This window comes from Culicoides brevitarsis, chromosome 1 (assembly GCF_036172545.1).
Source record: "Culicoides brevitarsis isolate CSIRO-B50_1 chromosome 1, AGI_CSIRO_Cbre_v1, whole genome shotgun sequence".
Lineage (NCBI taxonomy): Eukaryota > Metazoa > Arthropoda > Insecta > Diptera > Ceratopogonidae > Culicoides > Culicoides brevitarsis.
In genome coordinates, this window is record NC_087085.1 from 1,977,119 (window position 1) to 2,004,481 (window position 27,363).

Consider the following 27,363-nt stretch of genomic DNA (forward strand, 5'->3'; position numbering starts at 1 on the left):
GCACTTTTTATCGCGTTTTTGCTCATGTGTCGTCACAATTTATGAGCGATGATGTAAAATCGATGACTCATAAATGGTCTCAGCCAACATACGAAAACGCGCGCAAAAAGAAAAGCAATAAAATAAATGCCAAAAAGTCGGTGAATTTATAGCATCAATTATTTTATATGTGCGTGAGAATTGTTTTTCGGTCAAAAAAAGTTCTTTCCAGGTGTTCTCAAAATTTTATTTTTGTCTATTTTTTATCGTAAATCATCTTTGGCTACTACACGCCTTCTTTTCCCGCGCTTTTAATGATCGCATAGTAAAAAAAAGGTTTCTTGTCGTCAAAATGTCTCAATTTGTTTGCCAAAAAAAGTTCTGAGTCATCCACAAAGTTCGCGATAAAACCCGTCATTAATTTATTGCTCGATTATGGCTTTATTTATCGTTTGATTGAAACAAACCTTTGACTAACCTCAATTTAATAATAATAACGAACTAACGAGAAAACAACTTAATAAAAATTGCCAAGAAGATTTTTGTTGTTTTTATTTTATTTTCGCAGAAGAAATCAATTTATGAAAATGAGATATCAATAAATCAAAATGTTTGGTGTGCGTGCGATGCTGCCTCAGGGGAGTTCTTTTGGTGATTGCATGTTTATTTTTTGGGAATTGCGTTAAAACAATATCGTGAATCATCGAATGAAGGAAGATTTTGACCTTTAAATGGGGAGATTTTAAATTTTTTGTTTGAATTAGTGAGAAAGCGATTTTCAAATTTTTTAACGGTAATTTTTTGAATTGACATTTACGAAATTTTTAACTAAAATCTGTCTAATTTCATAAAATAATTATTTTTTTGATTTTGAATTTTTCGGAATTATTCAAAAAAAATAAATTTAATTAAAAATTTTTTTTTCATAGTTTAAATATTGAAAATTTTTAGAAAAATAATTTTTTAAATTTTAATTTTATAATGCGAAAAATTAAAAATTATTTTCGTTTTGCAAAAAAAAAATTATTTATTTTATTATTTTTTTATTTATTAATTTATTTAATTCTTTTTTAGAAAAATTAATTTTATTAAAATTAAATTTAAAATAAAAATTAAAAAATTTTTTTTTTAAAATATTTTTTAAAAAATTTTAATTAAAAATGATTTTTTATTAAATTTATTTTTAATCGAATTTTTTTAAATTTTAAAAATTCATTTTAATTTGTTGTATTAAAATTTTAAATTTTAAAATTTCATTAATTTTTTTTAAATAAAATTAATTTTTTAAAAAATTATAAAAATAAATAAATTTCATTTATAAAACTAAAAAAAGTCGATTTAAAAATAAATTTAATAAAAAATCTTTTTCAATTTAAAAACTTTTCTTTTAAAATAAAAATATGGTTTTTTTTTATTTTTTATGAACTGAAAAAATAAAAAAAAAAGTGAGCCTTTTTCGCATATTTTTAATTTTTTTTAATAAATAAAAAAGCTCATATTTTTTTGGTGAAATTTTATTTCGAAAAACAAAGTTTGCTATATTCTATAAAAAACATGTTTCTTTCACATTTATGTTATATATGAATATTTAATATATTATTAATTATTACATATTAATGTTATTGAAAAAGGAGGAAAAACTCAAAAAAATAAATAAGTGCTCTTAAACTATCTTCTTACTTCATTAACATTAAAATTTCAATCCTTTTGTCAAAAAATCTTCGAATTTAATTTTTTAGCAAAAGTAAATGATGGAGGGGAAAGTACACTAAAACTAATTTATAGAGCGAAATATACAAATCGAATTTTTTACTTTAATATTTTAATTTTTTTCTTTTTATAAAAAGGCCCAGAGGAGTTTAATTGATTCGACAAAAAACTAAGGCGAGTATTTTTTTACGTGAGATTTTTTTCTCTCTCTCTCTCTCTTTTCATGATTTTGAAAAATTGTTTCCTCAACATGACGTCCTTTTTCTTTCGTAGCAATGAGAATTGTCGAAATTGTAACAAACAAGAATTTTCTCTTTTTTTTACTACAAATGAACACGAAAAGTGAAAAAAAAATATTTTCTTTGCACGAGAAAATTTTTTTGGAAATTAAGGGAAGAAAAAACTCATTCGGATACTTCACATCCAAAAAAAGAAACAAAAAAAAAAGAAGAAATACTGTGAATTACATCCGTTTTTGGGGCGGCACGTAAACGCCACGTTGCTCGCGATAGGACTTGTTGCCTCCTGCGTTTCCTCCGGAATTGCCCTGTGGAATATTTTTGTGTCCGCCTCGCATATTTTGCTGCGACGGAGCCTGCTGCTGATGCTGCTGCATTTGTTGCGGAGGCATGGCGGGATGAGGATGAATTATTTGCGTCGCTGCGGAAACGGGAACTGCCTTGAATGCTGCCGGAGCTGCGGAGAATGTTGTGCCTGGCGGAGCTGTGTTAAGGGGCAAACAATCGTGTTTCAATACTTCTTCGAAATTTCCGTAATCCACGAATCGCACGACATTTGTCTTTTCCGTGACGTCTGTTATGACAGCGGGATAGAACTAAAAAAAAATTTCAAAAAAATAAATTAATTAAATTTTAAAGTTTTAAATTATTTTTTTTATTTTCATGAATTTTGTGAAGAAAAAAAAATTCAAATTAAATTTTAAAAAAACATTTAAAATTTTTAATTAAAAAAAATCATTTTTGAAAAATTTTTTTAATTTACAATTAAGTAAAAATTTCAGTAGTAATTTTTTAACTATTTTTAATTGAATTTTGAAGAAAAAAAAATATTCAAACAATTACAAAAAAAAATAAAATAAATAAATAAAATATAATTTGGAGAACGCAGTAACTTTAGTAAGTCAATTAACAAAATTTTTGAGCTTAATTTTTTTTCACATATAAAAATTTTTAAATTTAAAAATAAAAAAAATTTAAATAAATTTTTTAAATTAAATTTAAAAAGATTTTTTTTGTTAAAAATAAAAAAAAACCGAATAATTTGAGAAAATTTAAAATTTTATAAAAGTATCAATTATGAATATTCAAACATTTCATTAAACAAATATTAAAATTATTTTTTTTAATAAAAAAATTAATTAAAATTTAAAGGATATTTTTAAAATATTTTTTTTTAAATTCTGAATTTTTTAAGTTTTATTTTCTTCCTTTTTTATTAATTTAATTTTATTAAAAATACAAAAAAAAATTAAATGAAAATTTTTTTAATCTTGTTCAAATTAATTCAAAATTCTTTAAAATTAATTATTAAAAACAAAAATAAAAAAAAATTCAATTAAATTAAATAAAAATAATTAAAACCTTAAGTTTATTTTTTTTTAACATTTTTTTTTTTAATTTTTAAGTTATTGAATTTTTCTGAAGTAAAAATTGTGAAAAAAAATTTAAATTATTTTTTTTTAATTTTTGGTTATTTTTTTAATTCGAAAAAAATTATGTTTTAACTTTTATATTTTTTTATTTTTTTTTTGTAATTTTTTGTAAAGTCATGTAAATTTTTTTTCATGTATTTTATGGATGTTTTTTATGAAAAATTTCAAAATAAATTATTTAAAATCAAAAAACTCACCCTCTCATCCTCCCAATATTTCGCAACGCAAACTTCGCCAACATTAAACTTCACTTGCGGCATCATTCCGACTTGCACAGCGGGGAATGCGACAGTTGTACCGGGCGGCAAAAATTGATTTGCCATCGGCTGGGGACTCGGAATGACAGGCGGCGGCGGATGCCCATACGGTTGCTGCACAAATTGCCCCGGAGGCATTTGCGCGGGCGGCTGAACACTCGTAAGCGGAACAACGGGTACCGCAACGGCAGTCGGTGGGGCAACGGGCGGCGCTTGTGCATTGGCAGTTACGGGCAATTGTTGCGTTTTCAACACATTCATTGCGAATTCATTGGTTGCCTTGTTCTGGAATCCCATAATTTGGTACGGGTTGTAAGTGCCATTCGGAATTGCGACGTAATTCTTGTTCATCGTCGGCTGTTGCTGCTGCTGCTGATTCGGCGGATTTTGAGACTGCTGTGGATGCCCTGCGACAGCAACTGACTGATGAGGAGGAACTTTTGTTTGATTCGACGACGAAGTATTTTGACTCGATGACGTTACGGGGCCCGAAGACGAGCCAATTTTGAGATTTGCCGTTGCATCGATGACGTGATTCATGTTCTGATTCGCGTTCTGTTTGGTATACGACTGTTTCTGGTTGTTATTTGGCTTCGGGGCGGTGTTTTGCTGTTGCCCGGGAGGCGATCTCCGTTGCTGATGATGATCTTTGTTGGCATAATTTGACGTTTGTTGTTGTCTTCCTTGCCCGGCTTGCGAATTTCCGCCTTGCGGGGCATTTGTTTGTCGCGAATACTCGTTATAGGAGGATTTTTGCGCCGTTTGTTGCTGATTTTGTGTCTGATGATGTGACTTAGTACCTTGATACTCGCTATTTCCGCCGTAATTATTCCCTTGGGCTCGTTGATCGTTCTTATTTTCACGAAAATCGTTTCCTCTGCCGCTATTATTGTATCCGCCGCGTTGATATCCGCCTTTTTGGTTGTCATGAGCACCGCTTGCGTTATAATTTCGATCGTTTCGTTGCTCGCCGCCATGTCCGCCTTTGTTATAATCATTGTTCCGATAATCCTTTTGCGAGTATTGAGTCTGGGACTGTTGCTGCGCTTGATTATTGTAATCTTTTTGGTAACGATTGTTGTAATTTCCTTGATTTTGCGATCCTTGTTGTTGCTGCGGATGCGAATTATACGAATCTCTGTTGTCGTAACGCTTTTCACGAGGTCCCGGATACGTATTTGAACGCGATTGGGGACCCGAATTACGATTTTCATTGTAATCACGTCGATTATAGCCGCCTCGCGTGTCACTTTGGTTGTTAGCTCGATCGTTTCGCGCCCCAGAATTGTTGTAATAATTATTTTGCTGCTGTTGTTGCCCGCCGTATTGGTTATTACGGTTCGCGAAACTTGCGGAAATGTTATTTTCGAAGCGATTTCCGCCGCGTTTGCCTCCCTCGGAGTACGGATCACGTCGGGCGTTGCTGTAATTGTTATTTTGAGGCTTCGAAGTGTTCGCGGAGGACGTCGGTTCGCTCGTTTCGGGCAATTTGTCTTCCACAAAGTCGAAAAGTGAGATCTTTTGTGATGGCTTGCTTGTCGTTTCGGGCTTTTCTTTGTCCATGCCGGGCTTTTTGCGATCGGGGCGTTCGTTGGCATTGCCTCGCGCGGGAATTTGCTTCGTTTGAGATTCGTTGTCGCGTTCGCTGTAGGAACGTGTTCGCTCTTCGCGTTTCCGCAAGTTGTTTAGCGCGAGTTCGACGTTGTTTTTGTTGTAGCGCAGCGCCGTTTTCGCCTGCTCTTCCGTGTAGCCCTTGTCCATGATCTTTTGCACGTTGGCGTCTTGCAGTTGCTTCGTGCCGCCGCCGAATACCTTTTTGTTTTCAGTCTTTATGGCTTCGGATATGGCATCGTTGCGTTGCGAATCGAATTCGCTGCTGTGATTCTCCTCGGCAATCATCTTCGTTTGTGCCTCTGCCATGCTGTTGAACGTTTCGTCAGTTTTGCCGGTTAGTTGGGGAATTGGTTTGCCGAAGGGAATCCATCGTGGAGGTCCGCTTGATCCTAAATTGGGACGATTTCCTTTGGAGAACATCGCGAGACTTCGATTTACTTCCCATTTTTCGACCAAGGCAACGACATGACCTCCCAATACTTCGACGTTACTTGCACGCAGTTGTAACAATGCATGCGAACATTTGATCGGTCCATTCTTCAGCAAAATCTGAAAGATAAACAAAAAAAATTAATTCAATAGAACCAGTTTTTATCCGCTGAAATGGCGATCAGGGATGTTCAAGCAAGGGTTCTTAAAGAAATTTGTAAAAATTTAAAAATTATACATTTTAATTATTAAAAATTTTCAAAATAAAATATAAATATAAAAAAAAATAAATTAAAAAAAAAATTCAAAAATTAAATTTTTTACATTTTTTACAATTTATAATAAAAAAAATTATTTATTTATTTTTTTTTTTTTTTTTTTGATAAATTCGGGAAATTATTTTTTTTTATATTAAATTTGGTGAATATTCTTTGTGTTGAGAATTTTTTTTAATTTTAAAAATAATTTTATTAATATTTTTATTAGTTTTGAAAATTAAAAAATTATAATTTTTATTATTTTTAAAAATATTAATGTAAATTTGTGTTAATTTTTTTTTAATTTTTAAAATAAAATTCAAAAAATATTTGTTTTCACTTAATACATTTTCCCATGTTCTGAACAATTTAAAAAAAAAATTATTAATAATTTTTATTAAATTTGAAAATAAAAAATTATAAAAAAATTCTGAATTTTTTAACATTTTTTTAATTTAATTATTTTTTTAAAAATTATTTAAATATTTTTTTTATAATTTTTTAATATTTTTTTTAAACATTTTTATTTTTTATGTAAAAAAAAATAATATATTTTTTGTGAGTTTTTTCTTAAATTTTCAACATTGAGCTTTAAAAAATTATAAAGAAATTTTTTGAAAAATTATTTTTTTTTAATTTTAGAATAAAAATCATGAAAATCATGCCGAAACTCAACAAAACTCCTTTTAAAGTTGAATATCCTAAAGCCACGATTTTGCGTATTAGCAAAAAATCTAACACATACACGTTCGTACAAACACACAACGCCGTATAGAACATACCAGAAATGCAAGGACATCGATCAAAAAAAAATTCTTACCTTCGTTCCCGGAGGCAAATTCAGCGAGAGAGCTTGAATATTTTCCATTTCCACAGCCTGACATTGAGTTTGTCCGTCGGTTAGGTGAATTCGCAAGAGTCTCGGCGCCGCTTTGGATTCCTCATTGGATTTTGGTGCAGAACAATTGCGCACTTTGACCAATTGTAGTACGGCATTACCTTGCAAGGCGTCCTGTTTCAGCAAACTATTTAATGCACCGCCAGCGATTTCGCGGAAATCCGTCTGAAAATCACAAAAAATGTTCATTTTCACTTTCGCTCGATGCACTTTTCGCAGAAATTGCTGAAAAATTACTCACATCTAACGCAAGCTTCGTGACTCCCTGCTCGTCTAGCACATTGTTTTTGTTTTCCGTCAATTTTTTCAGACCCGCTTCCGTCAGATACCTGCAACGAGAACCGCGTAATTTTGGTTTGAGTGCGTTCGCGAGACGTTTAAGCACGAATTCTTACCATCCTCGTTCCTTTAATTTGTCTATCGACATTGTTTATGAGTGAAAAATAACAATTGATGTGTTTTTCCAATTTTCCCCGAATCTAAAACTGTGGGTTGCGATCGACGAGTAACGATAGGGAAGTAGTTTTGTTTTCGCCGCAAAATGTCACTTCCAGCGACTTCCAGAGGGTGTTACAAATATTATTTTGTTTCTTGTTTCCTCCCCCTTCATTTATATCAAAAGTTTTTAAAAGAAATTTTTATTTTTAAATTTTTATTTTTAAGAAATATTTTTTTATATAAAATGAATATTTCTTTTATGAAATTAAAAATTAAGGTTACATTAAAAATAATTTAAAAATTTTTTTTAAATACTTTGAAATTTTCATATATAAATTTGATTTCAAATTTAGTTAATTAATAAATAAAAAAATAGTAATTTTGTAAAAAAAAATCAAAAAAACAAAAATTTTCAAAAAATTATGAAAAATAAGTTCAGTAATCTCATAAATATTTAGAGAAGAAAATTCATGTCAAAATAAGATTTTCAATACAAAAATTACTAAAAAAAATGAAAATTCTAATTTTTTTTTTAAATTTATTATTTTATTCCCTCATTGACTTTTGACTTTTGATTTGCATATGACTTTGCTTTTTAGTTTTCTTTAAAATAACCTTAACATTAGTTTGTTTTAAAAGCCATTTTAATATTTTCAACTATTTCAAAGGTAAGTTGTGAACATTATGAGAAAAAATCTGAATTTTACACAAAATAATGAAAAAAAAAATTTTTTCTCATGTTTTTAAACTTTAAAAATATTTTTGTTTAATTTTGAAATAATTTTTATTAAAATTGAAAATAAATATATTTTAATTCTACTTTTCTTGAATAATTTTTTTTTAGATATTTAAAATTTTTTTTTTAAAAAATTGTGAGTTTTTATGAGATTTTTGAGAAAAGCAAATAGAAAAAAATTTCAAATGAAATATTTTTGAAAAAGAAAAATTAAGTAAAAAGCCTTATTCAATAAAAATATTACCTAAAGAAAATAATTCAAAATTGAGTAATTTTAAAACTTTTCTGCTAACTCTCCCTCCCCCATGATTTATTTTTCGATGATGCAACGTGAAACAAAAATCACTTTTGGAACATCCTTATCCTCCGAAAACAACTCCCCTTACCGGAAGTCATCATTTTCATTCGTCTCATTCGTCAAAATCAAAACAAAGTTCACGTGGAGTGAATTTTCAACCAATTTTAATTAAAATTTAATTATTTTTCAAAAATGATGGGGCAATTTGACGACGCTGAAGAGCCTCTCGTGCAAAAACCCGTCGAAGAAGTAAGAAACCCTAACAAAAAATTAACTTTTTTCCTAAAATTTTTACTTTTAGATCCTTCCTGAGTTACAAAAAGTCACAATTAACGACTCCCTGTTCGACGATTTGCGTGCCTCGTTCAAAACGAAGTACGACAAAGACGATAATCTCGAGGAGCTTGACTACGACAACGAAGACGAGGCTTATTCCGACGAGGATTTGTACGAATATGGCGATGACGGGAAGAAAAATGCCCCAAACTTGAACATTAATGGTCGTCACACGAACACGCAACAATCCACAAATAAAGTTTCCAGCTATCAACCTTCGGAGAAGCTCTTTAAACGTTTCACGAACAAAATTAACGTCGAAAAATACGAACCATCATTACCAAAAATGGCTGTGAACGCATTGATGGAAAAAGATCGTCGTTTCGACGCGGATCGACTTCGAAGCAAGGATAAACAAGATCGCGCAACAGCTGAACAAGTCATGGATCCGCGCACGAGAATGATTTTGTTCAAATTATTAAATCGCGGAATGATTTCGGAAATTAACGGATGCATTTCAACCGGCAAAGAAGCGAATGTGTATCACGCAACGTCAAAAACTGGCGAAGATTTTGCGATAAAAATTTACAAAACCTCAATTTTGGTTTTTAAAGATCGGGACAAGTACGTTTCAGGCGAATATCGTTTCCGGCATGGATATTGTCGACATAATCCGCGTAAAATGGTTCGAACGTGGGCTGAAAAGGAAATGCGAAATCTCGTTCGAATGCAAAATTCGGAAATGCCTGTGCCGCATCCCATTTTGCTGCGAGGTCATGTCCTGCTGATGACTTTTATCGGAGAAAATGGATGGCCCGCACCGAAATTGAAGGATGTTGAACTTTCATCTTCAAAGGCGCGCGAACTTTATCGCGATTGTGTCGTCATGATATGGACCATGTACAAAAAATGTCGTCTCGTGCATGCAGATTTGTCGGAATTTAACATTTTATATCACAAAGGAAAGCTGGTCATCATCGACGTATCCCAATCCGTGGAACATGACCATCCGCATGCTTTGGAGTTTTTGCGGAAAGATTGCACAAATGTCAGTCACTTTTTCAGAAAATACGAAGTTTCGACGATGACGGTGAAGGAATTGTTCGATTTTGTCACAGATCCGACGATAACAGACGAAAATATGGAAGAACGGTTGCTTGCGATTTCAGAAAAAATTTCGGAAAGGAATTTGGATGAATTAACGGCGCAGGAGAAAATCGATGAAGAAGTTTTTAAACAAGCTTTTATTCCGAAAAGGTTGAATGAGGTAAAAATTTCGCCAGAAATGGGTGTGAAATTTTATTTAAAACGAGTTTTTGTGACTTTTGTAGGTTTACGACGTTGAACGAGATATTTTTGAGAAGAAAGCTGATACTGATGAGTTGATTTATAAGACAATTACGGGCCTTGACACTGCTGCGAATGCATCTGAAGGTAAGAGATAAATTTATTTAATTTTTTTTTAATTTTTTGAGAAACACAAATTCATTTCGAGAAAGAAAAAAAATCATTTTGAGTTGCAAAATGATTAAAAATGATAAATTAGAGCCCTCTGACAAATTTTTATCCATTATCCACAATTTTATCCAAGATTTGACAAAAATTGCTTTGACACAGTTTTTGACACAGTTTTTTTTGCACTTGATTTAGTTTTTAAAACAAAACTATGTCAAAGGAAAATTTTTTTTTCAGTTTCAATTTTTTGGCAGTTTTGAGTTGAAAAATGATTAAAAATGATAAATTAGAGCCCTCTGATAAATTTTTATCCATTTGGAGCAAGATTTGACAAAAATTGCTTTGACACAGTTTTTGACACAGTTTTTTTTGCTCTTGATTTAGTTTTTAAAACAAAACTATGTCAAAGGAAAAATTTTTTTTCAGTTTCAATTTTTTGGCAGTTTTGAGTTGAAAAATGATTAAAAATGATAAATTAGAGCCCTCTGATAAATTTTTATCCATTTGGAGCAAGATTTGACAAAAATTGCTTTGACACAGTTTTTGACACAGTTTTTTTGCTCTTGATTTAGTTTTTAAAACAAAACTATGTCAAAGGAAAAATTTTTTTTCAGTTTCAATTTTTTGGCAGTTTTGAGTTATAAAATTATTAAAAATGATAAATTAGAGCCCTCTGATAAATTTTTATCCATTTGGAGCAAGATTTGACAAAAATTGCTTTGACACAGTTTTTGACACAGTTTTTTTGCACTTGATTTAGTTTTTAAAACAAAACTATGTCAAAGGAAAAATTTTTTTTCAGTTTCAATTTTTTGGCAGTTTTGAGTTGAAAAATGATTAAAAATGATAAATTAGAGCCCTCTGATAAATTTTTATCCATTTGGAGCAAGATTTGACAAAAATAGCTTTGACACAGTTTTTGACACAGTTTTTTTGCTCTTGATTTAGTTTTTAAAACAAAACTATGTCAAAGGAAAAAAATTTTTTTCTGTTTCAATTTTTTGGCAGTTTTGAGTTGAAAAATGATTAAAAATGATAAATTAGAGCCCTCTGATAAATTTTTATCCATTTGGAGCAAGATTTGACAAAAATAGCTTTGACACAGTTTTTGACACAGTTTTTTTGCTCTTGATTTAGTTTTTAAAACAAAACTATGTCAAAGAAAAAAATTTTTTCAGTTTCAATTTTTTGGCAGTTTTGAGTTGAAAAATGATTAAAAATGATAAATTAGAGCCCTCTGATAAATTTTTATCCATTTGGAGCAAGATTTGACAAAAAATAGCTTTGACACAGTTTTTGACACAGTTTTTTTGCTCTTGATTTAGTTTTTAAAACAAAACTATGTCAAAGGAAAAATTTTTTTTCAGTTTAAATTTTTTGGCAAGTTGAAAAAATTTTTAAATTAGAGCCCTCTGATAAATTTTTATCCATTTGGAGCAAGATTTGACAAAAATAGCTTTGACACATTTTTTAGTTTTTAAAACAAAACTATGCAAAGAAAAAAATTTTTTTCAGTTTCAATTTTTTGGCAGTTTTGAGTTGAAAAATGATTAAAAATGATAAATTAGAGCCCTCTGATAAATTTTTATCCATTTGGAGCAAGATTTGACAAAAATTGCTTTGACACAGTTTTTGACACAGTTTTTTTTGCTCTTGTTAGTTTTTAAAACAAAACTATGTCAAAGGAAAAATTTTTTTTCAGTTTCAATTTTTTGGCAGTTTTGAGTTGAAAAATGATTAAAAATGATAAATTAGAGCCCTCTGATAAATTTTTATCCATTTGGAGCAAGATTTGACAAAAATTGCTTTGACACAGTTTTTGACACAGTTTTTTTTGCTCTTGATTTAGTTTTTAAAACAAAACTATGTCAAAGAAAAAATTTTTTTTCAGTTTCAATTTTTTGGCAGTTTTGAGTTGAAAAATGATTAAAAATGATAAATTAGAGCCCTCTGATAAATTTTTATCCATTTGGAGCAAGATTTGACAAAAATTGCTTTGACACAGTTTTTGACACAGTTTTTTTGCACTTGATTTAGTTTTTAAAACAAAACTATGTCAAAGGAAAATTTTTTTTTCAGTTTCAATTTTTTGGCAGTTTTGAGTTATAAAATTATTAAAAATGATAAATTAGAGCCCTCTGACAAATTTCAATCCATTTGGAGCAAGATTTGACAAAAATAGCTTTGACACAGTTTTTGACACAGTTTTTTTGCTCTTGATTTAGTTTTTAAAACAAAACTATGTCAAAGGAAAATTTTTTTTTCAGTTTCAATTTTTTGGCAGTTTTGAGTTGAAAAATGATTAAAAATGATAAATTAGAGCCCTCTGATAAATTTTTATCCATTTGGAGCAAGATTTGACAAAAATTGCTTTGACACAGTTTTTTTTGCTCTTGATTTAGTTTTTAAAACAAAACTATGTCAAAAGAAAAATTTTTTTTCAGTTTCAATTTTTTGGCAGTTTTGAGTTGAAAAATGATTAAAAATGATAAATTAGAGCCCTCTGATAAATTTTTATCCATTTGGAGCAAGATTTGACAAAAATTGCTTTGACACAGTTTTTGACACAGTTTTTTTTGCTCTTGATTTAGTTTTTAAAACAAAACTATGTCAAAGGAAAAAGTTTTTTTTCAGTTTCAATTTTTTGGCAGTTTTGAGTTGAAAAATGATTAAAAATGATAAATTAGAGCCCTCTGATAAATTTTTATCCATTTGGAGCAAGATTTGACAAAAATTGCTTTGACACAGTTTTTTTTGCTCTTGATTTAGTTTTTAAAACAAAACTATGTCAAAAGAAAAATTTTTTTTCAGTTTCAATTTTTTGGCAGTTTTGAGTTGAAAAATGATTAAAAATGATAAATTAGAGCCCTCTGATAAATTTTTATCCATTTGGAGCAAGATTTGACAAAAATTGCTTTGACACAGTTTTTTTTGCTCTTGATTTAGTTTTTAAAACAAAACTATGTCAAAAGAAAAATTTTTTTTCAGTTTCAATTTTTTGGCAGTTTTGAGTTGAAAAATGATTAAAAATGATAAATTAGAGCCCTCTGATAAATTTTTATCCATTTGGAGCAAGATTTGACAAAAATTGCTTTGACACAGTTTTTGACACAGTTTTTTTTGCTCTTGATTTAGTTTTTAAAACAAAACTATGTCAAAGGAAAATTTTTTTTTCAGTTTCAATTTTTTGGCAGTTTTGAGTTGAAAAATGATTAAAAATGATAAATTAGAGCCCTCTGACAAATTTCAATCCATTTGGAGCAAGATTTGACAAAAATAGCTTTGACACAGTTTTTGACACAGTTTTTTTGCTCTTGATTTAGTTTTTAAAACAAAACTATGTCAAAGGAAAATTTTTTTTTCAGTTTCAATTTTTTGGCAGTTTTGAGTTATAAAATTATTAAAAATGATAAATTAGAGCCCTCTGATAAATTTTTATCCATTTGGAGCAAGATTTGACAAAAATTGCTTTTACACAGTTTTTGACACAGTTTTTTTTGCTCTTGATTTAGTTTTTAAAACAAAACTATGTCAAAAGAAAAATTTTTTTTCAGTTTCAATTTTTTGGCAGTTTTGAGTTGAAAAATGATTAAAAATGATAAATTAGAGCCCTCTGATAAATTTTTATCCATTTGGAGCAAGATTTGACAAAAATTGCTTTGACACAGTTTTTTTTGCTCTTGATTTAGTTTTTAAAACAAAACTATGTCAAAAGAAAAATTTTTTTTCAGTTTCAATTTTTTGGCAGTTTTGAGTTGAAAAATGATTAAAAATGATAAATTAGAGCCCTCTGATAAATTTTTATCCATTTGGAGCAAGATTTGACAAAAATTGCTTTGACACAGTTTTTGACACAGTTTTTTTTTGCTCTTGATTTAGTTTTTAAAACAAAACTATGTCAAAGGAAAAATTTTTTTTCAGTTTCAATTTTTTGGCAGTTTTGAGTTGAAAAATGATTAAAAATGATAAATTAGAGCCCTCTGATAAATTTCAATCCATTTGGAGCAAGATTTGACAAAAATAGCTTTGACACAGTTTTTGACACAGTTTTTTTTGCTCTTGATTTAGTTTTTAAAACAAAACTATGTCAAAGAAAAAATTTTTTTTCAGTTTCAATTTTTTGGCAGTTTTGAGTTGAAAAATGATTAAAAATGATAAATTAGAGCCCTCTGATAAATTTTTATCCATTTGGAACAAGATTTGACAAAAACTGCTTTGACACAGTTTTTTTTGCTCTTGATTTAGTTTTCAAAACAAAACTATGTCAAAGAAAAAATTTTTTTTCAGTTTCAATTTTTTGGCAGTTTTGAGTTGTAAAATGCTTTAAAATGATAAATTAGAGCCCTCTGATAAATTTTTATCCATTTGGAGTGAGATTTGACAAAAATTGCTTTGTCACAGTTTTTTTTGCTCTTGATTTAGTTTTTAAAACAAAACTATGTCAAAGGAAAATTTTTTTTTTAGTTTCAATTTTTTGGCAGTTTTGAGTTATAAAATTATTAAAAATGATAAATTAGAGCCCTCTGATAAATTTTTATCCATTTGGAGCAAGATTTGACAAAAATTGCTTTTACACAGTTTTTTTTGCTCTTGATTTAGTTTTTAAAACAAAACTATGTCAAAAGAAAAATTTTTTTTCAGTTTCAATTTTTTGGCAGTTTTGAGTTGAAAAATGATTAAAAATGATAAATTAGAGCCCTCTGATAAATTTTTATCCATTTGGAGCAAGATTTGACAAAAATTGCTTTGACACAGTTTTTTTTGCTCTTGATTTAGTTTTTAAAACAAAACTATGTCAAAAGAAAAATTTTTTTTCAGTTTCAATTTTTTGGCAGTTTTGAGTTGAAAAATGATTAAAAATGATAAATTAGAGCCCTCTGATAAATTTTTATCCATTTGGAGCAAGATTTGACAAAAATTGCTTTGACACAGTTTTTGACACAGTTTTTTTTTGCTCTTGATTTAGTTTTTAAAACAAAACTATGTCAAAGGAAAAAATTTTTTTTCAGTTTCAATTTTTTGGCAGTTTTGAGTTGAAAAATGATTAAAAATGATAAATTAGAGCCCTCTGATAAATTTTTATCCATTTGGAGCAAGATTTGACAAAAAAAAATTAAAAAAAATTTAAAAAAATATTTAAAAAAAATATAAAAAAAAAAATATTTAAAAAAAATTTAAAAAAATATTTAAAAAAAAATATAAAAAAAAATATTTAAAAAAATATAATAAAAAATATATTAAAAAAAAAATTAAAAAAAATTTAAAAAAAAATAAAAAAAATAAAAAAAAAATATTTAAAAAAATATAATAAAAAATATATTAAAAAAATAGATAAAAAAAAGTGTTAAAAAACACTAAAAATAAAACATTTTAAAAAACGAACTAAAAAGTAAAAAATAAGGGCTTTAAAAACGCACTAAAAAGGATAAAATAAGGGCCCTTTGTTAGCCAAGTCCCTTTTGTTAGCCAAGTCCCTTTGATCAGCGATATTATAAAGTAAAAACTAAAAATGTGGAGTTTTTAGTCACATACTTTCACCTAAATTTTCTTAAGAATTCGAAGAAAAAAAATTCATAATGTTCGCCTTGTAAGGAAAACGTTCAATGTGTAATCTTCTAAAGGATTCTTATAATACATATGAAAATCAATATAGAGGTTGTTTTGCAAATAAGCTCATCTTTTCATTTTGAATTTAATTTGGTCAAAATCGGCATGGTTGATTTGTATATCGTTCAGTTCAAATAGAAGACTATAGATATTTTACTTTAATTTGAGTCATCTTAGGGTTTAGCTTCATTCATATTCACTTTTTTTTCTAATTAAGCTTTTAACTTTTCACATTTTGAAGCAACAACTTGAATAATATACGAAAATTCATATAGATGATTTTTTGTATTTTAATTTTTATTTTCTTTATACTATATTGAGTAACCATTGTGCAGTAAAGATGTGTTCATCAAATTAATTTTTAAGAACTCGATAGTTTTTTCTTTACATTCAAAGCTTCAAAATCTAATTTGTTTATGACTTTTGTGAAAACTATGTATTTAATACAACAAAACCATTTTCAAACTCTCCACAAAACTTTGAATAAAGGTTTTAAAAGCCTTATATCCCTATCTTTAATTTTAATAGAATCTATCGAAATTACTTTGACATACTATTAATATAATCTCTTAATATTAATAATATACTCTTTATTTAATATATTATTAATATAATATATATCATGCAAAACCTTCAACAAAACAATATAGAAATAGAACTAAAAACTCCACATTTTAGTTTTTAATTTATAGTATCGCTGATCAAAGGGACTTGGCTAACAAAAGGGACTTGGCTAACAAAGGGCCCTTATTTTATCCTTTTTAGTGCGTTTTTAAAGCCCTTATTTTTTACTTTTTAGTTCGTTTTTTAAAATGTTTTATTTTTAGTGTTTTTTAACACTTTTTTTTATCTATTTTTTTAAATATATTTTTTATTATATTTTTTTAAATATTTTTTTTTTATTTTTTTTAATATTTTTTTTAAATTTATTATTATATTTTTTTATATTTTTTTTTTAAATATTTTTTTTTTATATTTTTTTTAAATATTTTTTTTAAATTTTTTTTAATTTTTTTTTTTATATATATTTTTTTTATTTTTGACTTTTTAGTGTTCGTTCTAGAATTTGGCTTAAACATTTGTGAAATCTATATATATCTTATTAAATATAACAAAATTAATTAATTAATTATACAGTGAAAATTCTATCATAGGGCAATTCTAAGTTAGGGCATATTCTCTAATAGGGCACATCGATTTTCTATACAATTTCAATTGAAATATTAAATTTTGGGTTTTAATTAACAATTTTGAATGGAAAAAAGTTTCAAATTGTCTAAAATATGATAATTAAGGAAAAAAAACTTCAAAAAGTTAAAAATTTAAAAAAAATTCAAAGAAATTCATCATTTTGAATTTTCTCAATAAATTTCCAAATTTTTGAATAATTTTTGATCGAAACAGTAAAAATTTAGCTTACTGATCAAAAATATTTATAAATCCAACATTTCTTACGAATTTTCTTTGAAAAATGCATGAATTTCTGAATATTGATATGCCCTATTAGAGAATAAATATTCTCTTATTGGTACACTCATTTGAATTTTGGGTGCCCTATGATAGAATTTTTACTGTATTAATATTAACTCTTAAATATAACGTGAGTACATTCGGATAATATATGGCGAATTTTCGAATTTTCTCCCATTTCTGTCGAGGTTAGAGGGATAATGTGTATATGAAAATTGTTCAGAATTTCAAGGCGCATCTTTTGGCGGTTGAATGAAGTCTCTCACTGTTCTCTTTCATGCCGTTATGGTCAATTTTGTGATTTTTGGTATATAGGCTTATATGGGAGGGTCCCATTTGATACATGAAAGTTGAAAATCTAATGATGAGCGTACCTTAGGCGAAAAATTTCATGATGTTTTGACCCTACTTTGAGCCCTCTATCTCTTAAAATAAAAAAGTTATGGCGGGGACGGACAAAAATTACGGTAGTGAGTTGTAGGAAAATGTATATAATAATATATGGCGAATTTTCGAATTTTCTCCCATTTCTGTCGAGGTTAGAGGGATAATGTGTATATGAAAATTGTTCAGAATTTCAAGGCGCATCTTTTGGCGGTTGAATGAAGTCTCTCACAGTTCTCTTTCATGCCGTTATGGTCAATTTTGTGATTTTTGGTATATAGGCTTATATGGGAGGGTCCCATTTGATACATGAAAGTTGAAAATCTAATGATGAGCGTACCTTAGGCGAAAAATTTCATGATGTTTTGACCCTACTTTGAGCCCTCTATCTCTTAAAATAAAAAAGTTATGGCGGGGACGGACAAAAATTACGGTAGTGAGTTGTAGGAAAATGTATATAATAAATATATGGCGAATTTTCGAATTTTCTCCCATTTCTGTCGAGGTTAGAGGGATGATGTGTATATGAAAATTGTTCAGAATTTCAAGGCGCATCTTTTGGCGGTTGAATGAAGTCTCTCACAGTTCTCTTTCATGCCGTTATGGTCAATTTTGTGATTTTTGGTATATAGGCTTATATGGGAGGGTCCCATTTGATACATGAAAGTTGAAAATCTAATGATGAGCGTACCTTAGGCGAAAAATTTCATGATGTTTTGACCCTACTTTGAGCCCTCTATCTCTTAAAATAAAAAAGTTATGGCGGGGACGGACAAAAATTACGGTAGTGAGTTGTAGGAAAATGTATATAATAATATATGGCGAATTTTCGAATTTTCTCCCATTTCTGTCGAGGTTAGAGGGATAATGTGTATATGAAAATTGTTCAGAATTTCAAGGCGCATCTTTTGGCGGTTGAATGAAGTCTCTCACAGTTCTCTTTCATGCCGTTATGGTCAATTTTGTGATTTTTGGTATATAGGAAGGTCCCATTTGATACATGAAAGTTGAAAATCTAATGATGAGCGTACCTTAGGCGAAAAATTTCATGATGTTTTGACCCTACTTTGAGCCCTCTATCTCTTAAAATAAAAAAGTTATGGCGGGGACGGACAAAAATTACGGTAGTGAGTTGTAGGAAAATGTATATAAAAAATAGCTTTGACACAGTTTTTGACACAGTTTTTTTTGCTCTTGATTTAGTTTTTAAAACAAAACTATGTCAAAGAAAAAAATTTTTTTCAGTTTCAATTTTTTGGCAGTTTTGAGTTGAAAAATGATTAAAAATGATAAATTAGAGCCCTCTGATAAATTTTTATCCATTTGGAGCAAGATTTGACAAAAACTGCTTTGACACAGTTTTTTTTGCTCTTGATTTAGTTTTCAAAACAAAACTATGTCAAAAGAAAAATTTTTTTTTCAGTTTCAATTTTTTGGCAGTTTTGAGTTGAAAAATGATTAAAAATGATAAATTAGAGCCCTCTGATAAATTTTTATCCATTTGGAGCAAGATTTGACAAAAACTGCTTTGACACAGTTTTTTTTGCTCTTGATTTAGTTTTTAAAACAAAACTATGTCAAAGGAAAATTTTTTTTTTAGTTTCAATTTTTTGGCAGTTTTGAGTTATAAAATTATTAAAAATGATAAATTAGAGCCCTCTGATAAATTTCAATCCATTTGGAGCAAGATTTGACAAAAATAGCTTTGACACAGTTTTTGACACAGTTTTTTTTGCTCTTGATTTAGTTTTCAAAACAAAACTATGTCAAAGAAAAAATTTTTTTTCAGTTTCAATTTTTTGGCAGTTTTGAGTTGAAAAATGATTAAAAATGATAAATTAGAGCCCTCTGATAAATTTTTATCCATTTGGAGCAAGATTTGACAAAAACTGCTTTGACACAGTTTTTTTTGCTCTTGATTTAGTTTTCAAAACAAAACTATGTCAAAAGAAAAATTTTTTTTCAGTTTCAATTTTTTGGCAGTTTTGAGTTGAAAAATGATTAAAAATGATAAATTAGAGCCCTCTGATAAATTTTTATCCATTTGGAGCAAGATTTGACAAAAATTGCTTTGACACAGTTTTTGACACAGTTTTTTTTGCTCTTGATTTAGTTTTTAAAACAAAACTATGTCAAAGGAAAAATTTTTTTTCAGTTTCAATTTTTTGGCAGTTTTGAGTTGAAAAATGATTAAAAATGATAAATTAGAGCCCTCTGATAAATTTTTATCCATTTGGAGCAAGATTTGACAAAAATTGCTTTGACACAGTTTTTTTTGCTCTTGATTTAGTTTTTAAAACAAAACTATGTCAAAAGAAAAATTTTTTTTCAGTTTCAATTTTTTGGCAGTTTTGAGTTGAAAAATGATTAAAAATGATAAATTAGAGCCCTCTGATAAATTTTTATCCATTTGGAGCAAGATTTGACAAAAATTGCTTTGACACAGTTTTTGACACAGTTTTTTTTTGCTCTTGATTTAGTTTTTAAAACAAAACTATGTCAAAGGAAAAATTTTTTTTCAGTTTCAATTTTTTGGCAGTTTTGAGTTGAAAAATGATTAAAAATGATAAATTAGAGCCCTCTGACAAATTTCAATCCATTTGGAGCAAGATTTGACAAAAATAGCTTTGACACAGTTTTTGACACAGTTTTTTTTGCTCTTGATTTAGTTTTTAAAACAAAACTATGTCAAAGGAAAAATTTTTTTTCAGTTTCAATTTTTTGGCAGTTTTGAGTTGAAAAATGATTAAAAATGATAAATTAGAGCCCTCTGATAAATTTTTATCCATTTTAATTTTTATCCAGTTTTTAAAACAAAACTATGTCAAAGGAAATTTTTTTTTTTCAGTTTCAATTTTTTGGCAGTTTTGAGTTATAAAATAATTAAAAATGATAAATTAGAGCCCTCTGATAAATTTCAATCCATTTGGAGCAAGATTTGACAAAAAATGGCTTTGACACAGTTTTTTTTGCTCTTGATTTAGTTTTTAAAACAAAACTATGTCAAAGAAAAAATTTTTTTCAGTTTCAATTTTTTGGCAGTTTTGAGTTGAAAAATGATTAAAAATGATAAATTAGAGCCCTCTGATAAATTTTTATCCATTTGGAGCAAGATTTGACAAAAATTGCTTTGACACAGTTTTTTTTGCTCTTGATTTAGTTTTTAAAACAAAACTATGTCAAAAGAAAAATTTTTTTTCAGTTTCAATTTTTTGGCAGTTTTGAGTTGAAAAATGATTAAAAATGATAAATTAGAGCCCTCTGATAAATTTTTATCCATTTGGAGCAAGATTTGACAAAAATTGCTTTGACACAGTTTTTGACACAGTTTTTTTTGCTCTTGATTTAGTTTTTAAAACAAAACTATGTCAAAGGAAAAATTTTTTTTCAGTTTCAATTTTTTGGCAGTTTTGAGTTGAAAAATGATTAAAAATGATAAATTAGAGCCCTCTGATAAATTTTTATCCATTTGGAGCAAGATTTGACAAAAATTGCTTTGACACAGTTTTTTTTGCTCTTGATTTAGTTTTTAAAACAAAACTATGTCAAAAGAAAAATTTTTTTTCAGTTTCAATTTTTTGGCAGTTTTGAGTTGAAAAATGATTAAAAATGATAAATTAGAGCCCTCTGATAAATTTTTATCCATTTGGAGCAAGATTTGACAAAAATTGCTTTGACAAAGTTTTTGACACAGTTTTTTTTTGCTCTTGATTTAGTTTTTAAAACAAAACTATGTCAAAGGAAAAATTTTTTTTCAGTTTCAATTTTTTGGCAGTTTTGAGTTGAAAAATGATTAAAAATGATAAATTAGAGCCCTCTGATAAATTTTTATCCATTTGGAGCAAGATTTGACAAAAATTGCTTTGACACAGTTTTTTTTGCTCTTGATTTAGTTTTTAAAACAAAACTATGTCAAAGGAAAATTTTTTTTTCAGTTTCAATTTTTTGGCAGTTTTGAGTTATAAAATTATTAAAAATGATAAATTAGAGCCCTCTGACAAATTTCAATCCATTTGGAGCAAGATTTGACAAAAATAGCTTTGACACAGTTTTTGACACAGTTTTTTTTGCTCTTGATTTAGTTTTTAAAACAAAACTATGTCAAAGAAAAAATTTTTTTTCAGTTTCAATTTTTTGGCAGTTTTGAGTTGAAAAATGATTAAAAATGATAAATTAGAGCCCTCTGATAAATTTTTATCCATTTGGAGCAAGATTTGACAAAAACTGCTTTGACACAGTTTTTTTTGCTCTTGATTTAGTTTTTAAAACAAAACTATGTCAAAAGAAAAATTTTTTTTCAGTTTCAATTTTTTGGCAGTTTTGAGTTGAAAAATGATTAAAAATGATAAATTAGAGCCCTCTGATAAATTTTTATCCATTTGGAGCAAGATTTGACAAAAATTGCTTTGACACAGTTTTTGACACAGTTTTTTTTGCTCTTGATTTAGTTTTTAAAACAAAACTATGTCAAAGGAAAAATTTTTTTTCAGTTTCAATTTTTTGGCAGTTTTGAGTTGAAAAATGATTAAAAATGATAAATTAGAGCCCCTCTGATAAATTTTTATCCATTTGGAGCAAGATTTGACAAAAATTGCTTTGACACAGTTTTTTTTGCTCTTGATTTAGTTTTTAAAACAAAACTATGTCAAAAGAAAAATTTTTTTTCAGTTTCAATTTTTTGGCAGTTTTGAGTTGAAAAATGATTAAAAATGATAAATTAGAGCCCTCTGATAAATTTTTATCCATTTGGAGCAAGATTTGACAAAAATTGCTTTGACACAGTTTTTGACACAGTTTTTTTTTGCTCTTGATTTAGTTTTTAAAACAAAACTATGTCAAAGGAAAAATTTTTTTTCAGTTTCAATTTTTTGGCAGTTTTGAGTTGAAAAATGATTAAAAATGATAAATTAGAGCCCTCTGATAAATTTTTATCCATTTGGAGCAAGATTTGACAAAAACTGCTTTGACACAGTTTTTTTTGCTCTTGATTTAGTTTTTAAAACAAAACTATGTCAAAGGAAAATTTTTTTTTTAGTTTCAATTTTTTGGCAGTTTTGAGTTATAAAATTATTAAAAATGATAAATTAGAGCCCTCTGATAAATTTTTATCCATTTGGAGCAAGATTTGACAAAAAAAGCTTTGACACAGTTTTTGACACAGTTTTTTTGCTCTTGATTTAGTTTTTAAAACAAAACTATGTCAAAGGAAAATTTTTTTTTCAGTTTCAATTTTTTGGCAGTTTTGAGTTGAAAAATAATTAAAAATGATAAATTAGAGCCCTCTGATAAATTTTTATCCATTTGGAGCAAGATTTGACAAAAATTGCTTTGACACAGTTTTTGACACAATTTTTTTTCTCTTGATTTAGTTTTCAAAACAAAACTATGTCAAAGGAAAATTTTTTTTTCAGTTTCAATTTTTTGGCAGTTTTGAGTTGAAAAATAATTAAAAATGATAAATTAGAGCCCTTCTGATAAATTTTTATCAATTTGGAGCAAGATTTGACAAAAAATGGCTTTGACACAGTTTTTGATTTAGTTTTTCTCTTGATTTAGTTTTCAAAAAAAAAACTATGTCAAAGGAAAATTTTTTTGAGAGTAAAAAAAATCATTTTGAGAGCTGAAAATTCATTTCGAGATCGAACAAAAAAACTTTGAGAAATAAAAATTTCATTTCGAGAACAAACAAAAAATGTTTTTATGAGAAATTAAAATTTTTTCTACAAATTTTAATCAAAATTATTGATTTTTCATTAATTTTCTTTCAGAAAAAGATAAACCTGAAGACGAATCCTCATCAAATGAAGACGACAGCGACTCCGAAAACAGTGAAAATGAAGAAAACGGATCCTTCGTGAACAGTAGTCGCAACAAAAACGAAACCCCGGAAGAGAAAAAGGCCCGCAAAAAAGCCATCAAAGATGCTGCTGCCGAAAAACGCAAAACAAAAGTGAAGAAACACATCAAGAAACGCAAAGAAAAACAATACAGTAAAAATAAGAAATAATTTTATTTGTACAAAAGTCATGAAAGTGAATTAAAAAAAGTGAAATAATTTAATAATCCAACTCTTTCATCGTAAATTTCAGGTCTCCCGTGAGAGAATTAATAAAAGTCGATCTCATTTTCGGTTCGGGATACTTCCAACTGACTTCAAACTCCCTCAAAAATCGAATAATAAAAGTTTCGATCTCAAGTTCAGCGAATCTTCGCCCAACACACATCCTCGGACCGAATCCGAAAGGCAAATAAATAAAAGGATGAGCTTCTTTTGCGTGTTTAACACCTTCAGCTTTGTGAGAATCGTCTTTTAACCATCGCTCGGGGATAAATTCTCGTGGTTTACTGAAATTTTCTTCGTTATCGGTGAGAATGCCGCCTGCCATGACAATCCAAGTGCCTTTGGGGATTTGATATCCTTGCAAAACGAGATCTTGTTGCGTGCCACGAACAGTTCCCGCGATCACAGGCAATATGCGATGAGCTTCTTTCATGCAGGCACGAAGGTAGGGAAGGGATCTCATCTTTTCAGGAGTTAATAAAGTGTCTTTTGTTGGGAGAATTGACAAAATTTCCTTTCGGAGCTTTTCTTGACGTACGGGATTTGTTGCTAAAAGGTACAAAAGTGACTTGGCAGTCGATGAAGTCTAAAATTTTGATGAAAAGTTTTAAAAATTGGGTCTGAAAAGGAATTTTTTGAGACTTACGGTATCAACTCCGACAGCTAACATATCCATACTCATCACAGTGGCGATATCTCGATCAATTCTGAGTAGTTTTTCGAGAACGCCTTGTTGTTCGACAGGTTTTGGCTCTTTTTCGTTCTCAATTCGTTTGATTGCTTCTTGTACATATGATAAAGTTATGCTTTTTGAAGAGAAAAAAAAGTCGTAAGTTAACAATTTTTTTAAAAATATAAAAAATTAAGTTTCTTTATAAGATTTTATGCCTTGCAGAGTTTAGAATTTAAATTAGAGGCTCAGAAAATTATTCAAAAATTATTTATTTTTTTTTTTTTTGGTAAAATTTGAGTTCAAAATTTAAATCTTCCTACAAATTAGATTATTTTTCACGAATGAGTGAAAAATTTTCTTGTAGAATTTTTTTTAAATATTTAAAATAAAGATATTTTAATTTAAAAAAAATATTAATTAATTATTTTTAAAAAAAAATTAATTAAAATTCTTTAAAAAAAATTAATTTTCGCTTTTCATGAACAATTTTATGTCTTCAAAAAAAAATTGTTTAATCGTGTAAGTAATTTGTCGTTTTTTTTTTAATTTAAAAAATAAAATGTCGTTTCATACGTATTTAAATTAAATTTTTGCCGAAAAAAGGCGTTTGAATAATTGCGAAATTTAGAAACACGAAATGCGCTTAAGTTTAGAGTCCTTTGGACGAAAACTTTTCTATATTTTTTAAAATTTATTTTTAATTTATTTAAATTTTTAATTTAATAAATTTTAATTATAATTTGATTATTTTTTTTATAAATTATATTTTAAAATTATTGTTTTTAAATTATAATTTAAAATTAATTTTTTTTTAAATCATAATTTTAAATTTAATTTAAATTCATTCTTAAAGAAAAATTTTATTTAAAAAAGCTAAAAATTAATTAAAAGTTTGAAATTCGAGATATTTTTTTTTAATTTTTAAAATTTTTAATTTTAGGTAAAATTTGTCATCAGAAAATCATGAAACATCAAAAATTCAAACTTACTTCGTGACTTCATCGAACATTCTCATCAATTTCGCAAACTTTGGTGTCTTGATGATTCTCCAAAGCGAAGGTTTCGCCTCCAACTCAAACGACAATTCAAACATCGACTCCATCAAATATGCCAAACGGTCTCCTTTGTTATTTTTTGACTTTTCCAACACCCCGAGACGCGTATCTAAGGCAATTGTTCCCATCGACTCCAACGACCAACGTTCCATATAATGCCCGAAATCAGCGGGAGTCTCATCTTTCTCATCGCGAGCCTCTCGAATAATTTCAACCAGCTCTCGTGTGACCTCATCGATGCGATTTACGTACAACTCGACGGTTTTTGGTTGCATTAAAACCGGATTCACAACTGAACGAAACTCTTGCCATTGAGGACCGTCATTTCCGAGCAAACCGTTTTTCTTGTAAACATCGCGGCGCAATTTTTCCCGGTAATAATCCATGCCTTCGAGCGCTTTTCGTTGCGGCCATTGACCTTCTTTGCGAAAAACTGTGGCAAAGTCTTGCGGATCGTAAATCATGACGACATCCTGAGCTCCGAACATGCCTCGCATTCGAGCGATGTTGCCGAAATTTTTGTGAAAATATTGATTCATGTGCAAAATTGAAGTATTGTAAAGTTCGCCTCCCGGCATGAACTTGAACAACATTCCGAGGCCCGGAGATGGAATTTCGCTGTAAGGTTTTGCATTTTTCCATTCAATATCGGCGGAATTTGCGGCATGAGGACAAGCAGTTGCTTGAGAAGCGAAATTTCGAAGCAAATTTGCAGGTCTGAGACTTAATTTGAGCATTTTTGACGCGAAATCACGAAATTCATTCACTTTATTCACAGATTAGATACGAAAAGTATCAAAACAAAGTAAAAAAAAATCAAGGTCGATCAATTATCGTCGCGCGCGAATAAAAAAGTAGCGTGAACACGTCGATGGTCGAAGAGTAACTGAGTTCGTGTCGATAATTTATTATTTGTGTTTTTTTCGATTGTTATGAAATTCACTCACGAGATTTTTAGCTGAAAAATGTGATAAAAGAGAGACGAATAAACAATGATGATTCACGATTTGTTTGGAATTTCGTTTGTTCGACTTTGGGATTCCGTAAAAAAAATGAGAGGAATTTGAGAAAAAAAATGATAACGGATGATCTTGAATTATTAAGATCTCGTTAAGTGGCGTCTACTTAGTTTTATTTTAAATATTTATAAAAATATTTTTTTTTAAATTCTTCATTTTTTTTTAATAATTCTATGTCTAAAAATATGAATTAAATTTAAAAATAATTATAAAAAATAAAAAATAATAAGAAAAATATTTAAAAAAAATAAAAAATAATATTTATTCAAAAAAAAAAAAAAAAAAATAAAATAATAATAATAAATTAATTAAAATTAATCAAATAAATATTTATAATAAATTTAAAAAATATTTAATCGAAATTTAAAATAAAAAAAAAATAAATAAAAAAGTTAATTAAAAAAAAGTAATTAAAAAATTAAATAAAAAAATTAATTTGAAATTTTTTAGATGATAAAAAATTAGGAAATATAAAATATTGAACAAATTAAACCAACGAATAATCAAATAACGCAATTTTATTAAATAAAAAAATATTTTTTTAAAAAATCGAGTTAAATAATATTTTTTATACTTTAAATACCTATTTAAGGGCTTTTATATTTAATAAATCGCTTAAAAATCCTGAAGTATCAAAAAATTATTTTTTTTTACTTATTTTAAAGTTGATATTTAAAAATTAAAAACAATATTTTACAGAAATTAAATATTTTAAAATTAACAAAAAAATTAAATTTATAAAAAAAAATTATATAAATTTAATTTATACTTAAAAAAAATTTTACGTAATTTCAAAAAAAAAAATAAAAAATATTATTAATATTTAAAATAAACAGTAATTAAATTATTTAAAAAAAATTAATTAATTTCATTAATTTTCAGAATTTTTCTTGTAATTTTTTAAAAAATTATAAAAATCGAGAACAATAATTTTTTTAAGCCTCCATTTTTATTTTTTTATTTATTATTTACCTTCTGAATGAACTTTGGAGTTCATTTACTTTTTGCAACAATGTTATTCTTCCTCATTTACGTCACATTTTGTTTGTTTCATTGTTTGTTGTTTATTTGAAAC

General features: G+C 27.9%; 3 protein-coding genes across 3 annotated transcripts; 1 reads left to right on the plus strand and 2 right to left on the minus strand.

Moving 5' to 3' along the window:
- Positions 1 to 1,563: 1,563 nt before the first annotated feature.
- Positions 1,564 to 7,294, minus strand: LOC134838447 (tudor domain-containing protein 3). The gene is made up of 5 exons (XM_063853977.1): positions 7,212 to 7,294; positions 7,058 to 7,145; positions 6,739 to 6,981; positions 3,559 to 5,781; positions 1,564 to 2,524 (listed from the first exon to the last, which is right to left on the minus strand). The coding sequence occupies exons 1-5, from the start codon at positions 7,241 to 7,243 to the stop codon at positions 2,153 to 2,155; spliced, it is 2,958 nt and encodes a 985-aa protein (XP_063710047.1). The 5' UTR covers positions 7,244 to 7,294; the 3' UTR covers positions 1,564 to 2,152.
- Positions 7,295 to 8,417: 1,123 nt separating this feature from the next.
- On the plus strand, positions 8,418 to 23,534 carry LOC134835035 (serine/threonine-protein kinase RIO1). Its single transcript, XM_063849888.1, has 4 exons — positions 8,418 to 8,537; positions 8,590 to 9,831; positions 9,896 to 9,998; positions 23,249 to 23,534. Exons 1-4 carry the CDS (start codon positions 8,481 to 8,483, stop codon positions 23,485 to 23,487), a joined length of 1,641 nt encoding a protein of 546 aa, XP_063705958.1. The 5' UTR covers positions 8,418 to 8,480; the 3' UTR covers positions 23,488 to 23,534.
- On the minus strand, positions 23,472 to 26,187 carry LOC134835045 (probable cytochrome P450 12a5, mitochondrial). The gene is made up of 3 exons (XM_063849900.1): positions 25,204 to 26,187; positions 24,188 to 24,347; positions 23,472 to 24,127 (listed from the first exon to the last, which is right to left on the minus strand). The coding sequence occupies exons 1-3, from the start codon at positions 26,004 to 26,006 to the stop codon at positions 23,537 to 23,539; spliced, it is 1,554 nt and encodes a 517-aa protein (XP_063705970.1). The 5' UTR covers positions 26,007 to 26,187; the 3' UTR covers positions 23,472 to 23,536.
- Between the last annotated feature and the right edge of the window lie 1,176 nt (positions 26,188 to 27,363).

What these genes read in the sequence shown, in the direction of transcription:
- LOC134835045 (XM_063849900.1), bottom strand. Translation starts at nt 26,006, where the DNA reads ATGCTCAAATTAAGTCTCAGACCTGCAAATTTGCTTCGAAATTTCGCT. An exon ending in ATGTTCGATGAAGTCACGAA is followed by an intron (nt 24,348 to 25,203) that starts GTAAGTTTGAAT and finishes CTCTTCAAAAAG; the next exon opens with CATAACTTTATCATATGTAC. An exon ending in TAGCTGTCGGAGTTGATACC is followed by an intron (nt 24,128 to 24,187) that starts GTAAGTCTCAAA and finishes TCAAAATTTTAG; the next exon opens with ACTTCATCGACTGCCAAGTC.
- LOC134835035 (XM_063849888.1), top strand. Translation starts at nt 8,481, where the DNA reads ATGATGGGGCAATTTGACGACGCTGAAGAGCCTCTCGTGCAAAAACCC. An exon ending in TGCAAAAACCCGTCGAAGAA is followed by an intron (nt 8,538 to 8,589) that starts GTAAGAAACCCT and finishes TTTTACTTTTAG; the next exon opens with ATCCTTCCTGAGTTACAAAA. An exon ending in TGCTGCGAATGCATCTGAAG is followed by an intron (nt 9,999 to 23,248) that starts GTAAGAGATAAA and finishes ATTTTCTTTCAG; the next exon opens with AAAAAGATAAACCTGAAGAC.
- LOC134838447 (XM_063853977.1), bottom strand. Translation starts at nt 7,243, where the DNA reads ATGTCGATAGACAAATTAAAGGAACGAGGATG. An exon ending in AAATTAAAGGAACGAGGATG is followed by an intron (nt 7,146 to 7,211) that starts GTAAGAATTCGT and finishes TTCTCGTTGCAG; the next exon opens with GTATCTGACGGAAGCGGGTC. An exon ending in TCACGAAGCTTGCGTTAGAT is followed by an intron (nt 6,982 to 7,057) that starts GTGAGTAATTTT and finishes TGTGATTTTCAG; the next exon opens with ACGGATTTCCGCGAAATCGC.